Genomic DNA, 8837 nt, shown 5'->3' on the forward strand with positions numbered 1-8837 from the left:
TTTGCGTCGGAAAGCGAGTTTCTTTAAACCTTAGGCCACCGTATGTGGTGGAAACTGCGACGGCGCATAAACGCGTATGGGCCCTTAGTCGGGAGTTCGACAGAACTCCGAGGTTGAACCCAAACCCTCACTCTTACAGCTTGTTTGGTTTGGTGTATTGGCTAAGCCAATACACCCCTAATCGGTGGGCCCCACCTAATACCTGTCTAACACGTCGTTTGGTTTGATGTATTGGTAATACGCATCTAATCCATTACCTTCTTAATCGGTGAAAACCACCGATTTCTATTCCCCCCTCTTTGCCCAGATTAGCTACTGATTGAGCATCACCTCCCTGATTTGCCCTCCCCCCATCCCCTTGTTTCTCTTCTGTTCCTTCATCCGATTTCCTTCCTTATTTCTTTGCTTTTGTTTTCTGCCGATTTCCTCCCAGTCCATTATGCCTCTTTGCTGCCGATTTGTTCCCTCCGTTTATTTTCTTTTCTTTTTCGCTCTGCCACTCTTTCGATTGCCTTCTCAACCAGTCGACCTTCTTCTTCTCAACCAGTGAAACCAAAAAAGCCGACGATATCCCCACTGTCACCGTAGCCATCGCTGGTTCTATCGTCGACAACGCTCAGTCTCTCGAGCTCGCCACTCGAGTAATGGAAAATCCCTCTGTTTCTCTTCACTCTTTCTCCCCTATGTTACAAATTTTCATTTAATTTCTCCTTTTTCTATCAGAGTCAAGGAGGAATTCATCATTTGGAATCTGGATTTGAAAAAAGCAATGCGGAAAAGTCTTTAGTATCTGAAGAAGGGATTCAAGCTGGAAGGAAAAGAAGAGTTGACAGCTCACCTTCACGTGGTACTAAAAAAAGGAGGCAAACAAAAGATGCTTCTGTAATTCAAGAAGAGGATTGTGCTCACAGGTATCCACTTCTGCTCTTATATTGATTTCTTTTGGCATGTTATTTAACCATGTGCTGATATTCTGATTATTTCTTGATTCAGATAACTGAGGTTTGTTTACAATTACGTTTGTTATTTTTCAGTGTAAATTCAACTGAACCAAATTCGCTTCCAGATCAGCCTGTATCATTGTCATATGATCAGAGTCAAGGAGGAGCTGATGAGACTAATGCACTGGTTGTTGATAAAATAACAGAGATTTTGGAAGAGACTTTTGAAAAAAAGGTTGTAGTTGATTCTTCCAATCTAGGAAATACTGATCATTTGCAGGATATTGTAGCAGAATCAATGCAGGGTATTCCTCAAAGTGGAGGAATGTGCAGTCTTGCAAGTGCTTCAGGAGAGAATGGTGGATCTGGGGATCCAGTAATTGTTCAAGAAGCACATTTGGGGAAGGTTTCTGAAGTTACCAAGCCCTATCAGGTAAAGGCTGATTCTAGCTATATGCAAATTCCTTTTTCTTGCATGCAGATGACAGTATCAACATTTTACTAGGCTCTTATTTACAATGTGCATTTGTATTTTGTTTGCTTTTCCCCTCATTTGTGTTCCCCGGGTCTTTAACAGTAGCATTCCCCATTTATGATCAAGTTATTAAATTTCTCATAATAGTTATACAAGTTGATCAGGTTCTTTTGTTTTTGGGTGTCTTTTTCAGTCTTTCTATTTTGTATCCTTGCGGTTCATAAGTGTTTTTATTCTGTAGCCAATGAAAGACGTGTCAGAAGGAGGCACAAAGCTTGAAGACAACGTAGTTCCCAAACTAGATGAGAATGAGAAAATTGGAATGAGGACGAGGTCAAAGCAGAAGTTGTAGAAATATATGTAGTTTCTTTTTAGCTTCTACAGTTATATTTTAACCATTTTGCACAAAGGTACTCTTTTCTTTCCAATCTCGCATCCTAGTGTCCCGTCAAATTATGAATTACACCTTGAAGCAGCTTTTGAAGTACTCTTTGTTTTTGGAGTTTTGCAGAATAGCAGATGTTCAACATGCCATGTAACAACTAAACATGGGAAAGTTGCTTACTAACTTGGATCTTGTTCAGAATACTTGTAAATGCTTATCCTTTTATTTTGGTGTGGGTTTGTTTAGTAGTGCTGGTGCCTTTTGTGATTGTTATAGGTTTCTTACTAGGTCTATAATTGTTAAAAGGTGAATTGTAGGAAGGATAGATGCGGACAGATAAATTGGATTATTTTCACTTTTTTGTTGAATTATTTTCACTCTTGAATTATAAACTTCATCTTGTTTCCTTGTTCTTGCTGGTAATTCATAATTAGTTCTTATGTAGCCCTGTATAACAGACACAGTTACATAGATGATCTTTGTAAGTCATCCTTCTGAAATCTAGAGATAGTCAAATGGGAAAGAGTCGTAGGCAGTCTAAGAAGAGGTGTACAAAACCGACTCAGAGTTTCATTAGAAACTGCCAATGGTGCGTCTGGATTTAACCTTAGCTACTGGTTGCAACTCTATGTCATTGAATGTACTATTGCGGGGTTCATGCGTATCAATCAAATGGTGGTAATCTTCCTCGACTGATGTTATTGTGTTTGTATCTGTCATTATGATTGAGCATGTTTCTGTGTCTATGTTACCGTTGCAATCGGAACTAACCAAAACTTGGATTATGGTAATAAAATTGTTCTTATACTATTTCATGTTTCATGTTTCATTGTCATGTAATTGTTTTTCTGAATTGTTTTTCTGAATTTAGCTGATTGCATTGATTGTTTTAATTCATAGGATCAGTGATGGACATCATTCAGCTTCATTGTTTAGTTTCTGGCATTGGTGCTCATGACATAGGCAGAGTAAGTAGAGATTCCCTTCTGCTGAAAACGAGGAACAAGTAAGCATTTGATTTCTTCTGCTGAATGCTTGCTTTATATTGTAGTTGAACTAAGATCTTGAGGCAGTACTGCAACTTGTCAACAAATATGTCTTCTGGTTTTTGGTGCTTTAGAGGAAACATGTGCTCTTGGCAATTTAGCCTTCCTGGAGAGGTAAATTACTTTTGATTCATTGTGATTTTTTAGCAACCTTACCTCATGGCCTTCTATTTCCTGATTTATCAATGCATCATATAAATCCAGAATTGGCAGAGATTGCTTTTTCCCTTAACTTGTGGAATGGACACATGAAGTTGGAGGTTATTTTCAATGGCAACTTTGGACAGTATTCGTTTTCCTGCTAGATTGGTGAGCTATTTTGTTTGAAGTGAAGAATCGGTTTCATGGAAGGCCAATTGGAGTTGAGAGCAAGGTGAAAGAGATATTGTATCGGCTTGAATTTCTTCTATTGAATGCTTGCTTTATATTTTTAGTTGAAAGTGAGATATTGAGGCAGTATTTCCGTTTAATTCAGAATTGTTGTAAATTCAATCGAGTTCTTGATGATAATTCGATATGGTTATGTTTTTTTTTTATTTTTTAGAGTTCAATTCTTACTTATTAAATTTTATTAGTTATAATTATTTTAAATTTTATTAAATAATATATTTTAATTAAAATATATTTAATATTAATTATTTCAAATTATCTTTTATAGTATCATATAATATATTATGATTTGAGTAAATTCATATAAGAATATTAATTATTAAGAATTTTATTAAATTATATATTTTAAGTATAATATATTTAATAATAATTATGTTTAAATATGATTAAATTATTTATTATTCATATTAATAATCTTATCAAAATTTAAATAACAATAACAATAATAATTTACCAAAACAAATTTCTGGTAATTATTAAGAATTTTATTAAATTATATATTTTAATTAAAATATGGTTAATAATAATTATGTTTAAATATGATTAAAATATTTATTATTGATAATAATAATCTTATTAAAATTTAAATAACAATAACAATAATCATTTACCAAAATAAATTTATGCTAAGGGTATTCTAGTCATTTTAGTTTTTTCCACTATGCTATTACACCTCTATTCCATTCAACCAAACACAAGATTACTATTACGCATCTATTCCATTACATTCAACCAAACAGTTGATTTGCTATTACACCTCTAATCCAATACACCTCTAATCCAATACACTTCTAATCCAATACATCTCTAATCCAATACAGCGAACCAAACGCACTCTTAGAGGATTTCTTGGCTTTTTTTTAAAACCCGGATTAAAATGATTTTGAAATCAAATTTTGGGCTTATATAGTCTTTTGAAAACGACATCATTTCGTTTAATAAAATAAATACCAGAACGGTATTGTTTAAGCTAAGATTCGCGTGTTGACCCGTGACCCGGAGAGGATCCGCGTGTTTTTGGAAAATGGGCAAATTGCCCGATTGATTCTTCTGTGTTTTTTGAATTTTTAGTTTGATTTTATTTTATTTCTTAATTTAGCCCTAATATTCTAATTCTGTTTCAATTTGGTCCCACAAGTGATTTTAAAAATGTATTCGGGAAACGATGTCGTTTCGGGATTAGGGCAAATTGCCCAGTGAGTCCCTCGATTTTAAAGCACGCTCCAGAAGGCCCCAAAATTCATTCTTTATTTAAAAATTAGCCTTAGAATTTTTTTTTAAATTTATTCCTTTAAATATTTTTTTTGTTTTGCATAATTTATTAAATACCCTATATTATTATTAGTTATATAAAATAGTATATATTTTCTTTTTTATATGTTATCTGTTATATTATGTTACTGTTATATTTATAAATATTATATTATATTCTTATTATTCCTTACATTTTTTGTCTTTTATAAATTATGTATTATTGTCCGTTATATTATGTCTATTATTATTTACTTTTAAATTATATGTAACTAAATTTGTATTATATTATATGATATTATATTATTCTATATAGTATATGTATTATTAATATTTTATTAATTAAATATTTTCTAATGTATGTATTATTATTTTTTAGTTATTAATATTATTATATTATTATATGCTTCCTATAAATTATTTTATATTTTATCATACATTTATTTCTTAATCATCATGTGTAGTTTTAAAATTGTATAAATTACTATTAAACATTATTTTTTATATACTATTAGATATTTGAAATTCATTTATAATTACATTATCTTATGTTTTGTTATATTTTATATCATATATATTAAATGCTAGTTGCATAATATTGTTAAGTGTGTTTGTTTGATATATATATATGTTTATTTTTTTATATATTATTACATTTGTTTTGTATATATTTATATGTCTAATTGTATATCATGCATTTTTTTTGTGTTCTTATATTTTGCTTATTTCTCTCCAATATATGCTATGTATATCTTAACGTTAAGATTTGTTATATTAATGTATATATGGTTCTTCATGTATTGATTACAAGATTCAAAAGTTTTCAAAAATAAAAAGGTAATGCTTGGCATTTGGAAATTTCGAGAAAGGTAGTGCCCTAACTTATTGGGTTGCGACTTTTCACGTCAATTTCGAATAGTCAAGCACCCTTCTAAGTTTCTAAGGTTTTTAAAATGCGAGCAACTGTCTTGGAATTGTAAAGCGTTGTGTCCTAACTTACTGGATATGGCATTTTACCGTTTTGAGATAGGGATTTTCAAAAAGGGCTAGCTTAGTTTCGAATGTCTTAAAAATATCACTTACAAACTTATTGGATATAATATTTTGATTTATTTGATACAAGAGAACCCTAATTTTCGAAATTAAAGAGTTCTAAAGAGGATTGCATCTTAAAACTTTCAAATTTCCGACATTAAAGACATTTGATAATCAATTAGGTACCAATTTTTGGGCGTTACGAGGGTGCTAATCCTTCCTCGTACTAACCGACTCCCGAACCCGTTCTTTTTATTTTGTAAACCAAAACTAATGATTTATTGGTGATCCAATCACACCTAAAAAGGTTGGTGGCGACTCCTGTTCTTGTTTTTCTTAAAGTCGATTCCCATTTTCAAAAAACTCGATTTAAAAATGGTTTCGACAGCTTGGCGACTCCACTGGGGATCATTAAGAGAGTCAAGCCGTGTAATTGATTATCTCTTATCTTAATGTCGAAAATTAAAAATTTTAAAATTTAATCCTCTTTGCATTACATGTGTTTGTATTATTGCATGTGTTGCTATATTCTGATATGCATTGCATTTGCATGACCGTTGTGGTCACACCCTTAAGTGGGAGTGAGAAGCTACGCCTTCGTGAGGTTTTCGCCTCCGTGCAGGATAGTGGATCACTTTCGGGATACATCCGTACCTATGGTTTCGTGAGATTTTCATCTCCGTGTAGCCATAGGGAAATGTATTCCCCTGAACTGAACTCGATTCAAATGAGCCTATAATGGGTGAGAATCGAGGAATCTGCTGGTTCGGGTACCTCAAACTTTAGAACCAACCTCATATAGAAAAACCATAAGAGCCCAACTTAGTCAGAGCTATACTACCCTTATAAATTATCGTTGAGATTTATTGATATCATATGATACTGACTATTTCTTTTCTTTTGTTTACATGGCATTTTGCATTTACAAAGGTATTGATTCACGATCAGTTTCTAAGTTAGGAAATTTTATTATGGAAAACGGACTTCTTGATAGAGTGGAGGGCAACGCTAACGTCCATAGATGGTCTGAGCAAACTCAACTAGGAAAATGGGATAGCATAACGGTGGGATATATGTCGGAGCTGTCAGACTACACTCGCATCAGTGTCACACAGAATAATCTGCAGGAGCTTAAGGCGATTTAGGATCAGTGGGGCAATGAGATCAAGCAATCATTCTACGGTAAGTACGAAGATTTGCCCTATTTGTTTGATATTCAGGTAGATGAGACCTTGTTTCGAGCTCTCGCTCAGTTCTAGAACCCAGCATACAGTTGTTTTACTTTTGGGGAGATAGATTTAGTGCCTACTGTGGAGGAATACATAGCCTTACTTCGGTGTTCTAGATTTCAATGTGATAGGATTTATTCTCGAGTTGCTTGTGTCCCAACCTTTGGTAAAAAATTGATGACTATTACGGGAATGAGCGAGCAGTGGACCATGGCTAGAATTAAGGAAAAGGGTGAGAGTAAGTGCGTTCTGTGGGGAGCTTTGAAAGATTTGATAAGGGTGAGAGTAAGTGCGTTCCGTGGGGAGCTTTGAAAGATTTGATCCAGACACATCCAGACGAGGCAAAGAGGATCGACATTTTTGCTTTAAGCATATACGGATTGATGGTTTTCCCCAGGGCCTTGGGATATGTGGATGAGGCGACCACAGAACTCTTTCATCGACTCAGCAAACTGGTCACTTCTGTTCCTGTGATTTTGGCAGAGACATTCAGGTCCTTGAATGCATGTAGGAGGGCCAGTGCAGGCAGATTTGTTGGTTGTGCTCAGTTACTTTTAGCTTAGTTCTACAGTCACTTCCGATTGATAGATAAGGTGGTTTGCTGAGTCTTCTTCGAGGATTATTCCCCGTTGAAAGACATATCAGCTTTAACTAGGAGGGTTGATGTTCCAGAAGAGAATTGGATAGCACTACTTCGGAACCTTCAGTCGAAAGATGTTGAGTGGAGGGCTCCGTAGATGATTCCTGGTGAGATTCTTTACCGATGCTGCAGTTTTGATTGGGTTCCTCTGTTGGGAATTTGAGGTGCCATCAGTTATGCCCCTTTGCTGGTGTTGAGGCAGCATGGATTGAGATAGTTTGTACCAGTAACTCATGGACTGGCTCAAAGTGAGTTCTTATATAGATGAGCTGATTACAAGAAGAAGGTTAGTGAGATATCTAGTGCCTGGAACCAGACTTGTAGATTGAAAGGAGTAGCCATTAACCCTCCTACGACCCCTGAGTACATTGAATGGAAGAGTAGAAGGATTAATAACAATATCCCTAGGCCAAGCATGGAAGGAGCTCGACCGATGGAGGAATACTTGCAAGTGATGCCCTCGGAATTAGAGATCATGAAGCAAGAGTTTGAGAGAAAGAACTTGGAGTTCGAGAAGAGGATATCAAAGCTTGAAGAAGAAAAGATGTACTTGAGCCTAGATGTCGACATTCAAAAGATGGAGGTCGAGAAAGAGAGGAGAGAAAAAAAGAAGATCGAGGAGGACCGAGACGATCTAAAGGAGCATTACAAAAGGGCACAAGTAGCTTTGAAAAGAGCAAGACTAGGAAAGTTTTCAGATCAAGGGCAGAAGAAGGTCCAAGAGGAAAAAGCTAAAACTGAATATTGGGAGAAGAAGTTCCAAGAGATGCAATCGCGGAATTTGTCATTAGAAAAAGAAAATCAAGGTTTAAAGACTAAAGTAACTGAGCTTTGGCGATCCCTTCATCTGCATAGAAATCGCAACTCTATGGTTGAAGTAAAGAAATTAAAAGACAAAATTGAGGAGTTGGAATCAGCATTGCAGGATAGCAAGCTCTTAATCGAGCAGCTTGGGGTACGAGAAGATCATTTGAAGGGAGAGCTTCATCAGTCTAGAGGACAGGTTAGAGAAAGGGATCACGTCATTGGAGAAGCCGTAGCCCAGATTCGAGATGTCGCTGAATACGTGCAAGACTTGGCAATACGAGCTGATGTATTGAGTTTGATGTATGAGTCATCGTCGGATAGAGGACGAGAGTTAGCCCTTTTATTAGATAGAGTTAAAATTTTAGGCATTAAGGCGAAAGCGTATTTGTAATTCCCTTATATGTAAATATATTCTTTTTCTAAATAAAGTTTTCTAAATGTGATTGAATCAGAATCGATGTCCTTTTTGCATTCATTTGCATCTCATAGCATTTCATCGCATTGTTTGTATTCAAAGTTATAGAAAGACCCTAATTAGTTAAAGTTATTACAGAAGTAGAAGGGAAAATCTGGAAATCACACATCCTTACGGCACTCGTACTAAAACTATGAGTATGGATCAAAGGTTCGAACAATTG

At 34.9% G+C, this 8837-nt stretch overlaps 1 protein-coding gene and 1 long non-coding RNA gene across 2 annotated transcripts; both read left to right on the top strand.

Annotated features, from left to right (window-relative positions):
- Positions 1-439: 439 nt before the first annotated feature.
- On the top strand, positions 440-2046 carry LOC107900166 (uncharacterized). The gene is made up of 6 exons (XM_016825863.1): positions 440-469; positions 525-641; positions 724-911; positions 1035-1374; positions 1658-1826; positions 1928-2046. The coding sequence occupies exons 1-5, from the start codon at positions 440-442 to the stop codon at positions 1766-1768; spliced, it is 786 nt and encodes a 261-aa protein (XP_016681352.1). The 3' UTR covers positions 1769-1826; positions 1928-2046.
- Positions 2047-2570: 524 nt separating this feature from the next.
- Positions 2571-3319, top strand: LOC121209751 (uncharacterized). Its single transcript, XR_005904850.1, has 3 exons — positions 2571-2769; positions 2853-2961; positions 3052-3319. It is a non-coding gene; the product is annotated as an uncharacterized lncRNA (long non-coding RNA).
- Positions 3320-8837: the final 5518 nt, after the last annotated feature.

Source organism: Gossypium hirsutum, chromosome A11 (assembly GCF_007990345.1).
Source record: "Gossypium hirsutum isolate 1008001.06 chromosome A11, Gossypium_hirsutum_v2.1, whole genome shotgun sequence".
NCBI classification, from domain to species: Eukaryota; Viridiplantae; Streptophyta; class Magnoliopsida; order Malvales; family Malvaceae; genus Gossypium; species Gossypium hirsutum.

Bases quoted from the DNA above. Each gene is read 5' to 3' on its own strand.
- LOC107900166 (XM_016825863.1), top strand. From the start codon at position 440: ATGCCTCTTTGCTGCCGATTTGTTCCCTCC. The intron at 470-524 runs GTTTATTTTCTT...CTTCTCAACCAG, and splicing joins GCTGCCGATTTGTTCCCTCC to TCGACCTTCTTCTTCTCAAC. The intron at 1,375-1,657 runs GTAAAGGCTGAT...TTTATTCTGTAG, and splicing joins AAGTTACCAAGCCCTATCAG to CCAATGAAAGACGTGTCAGA.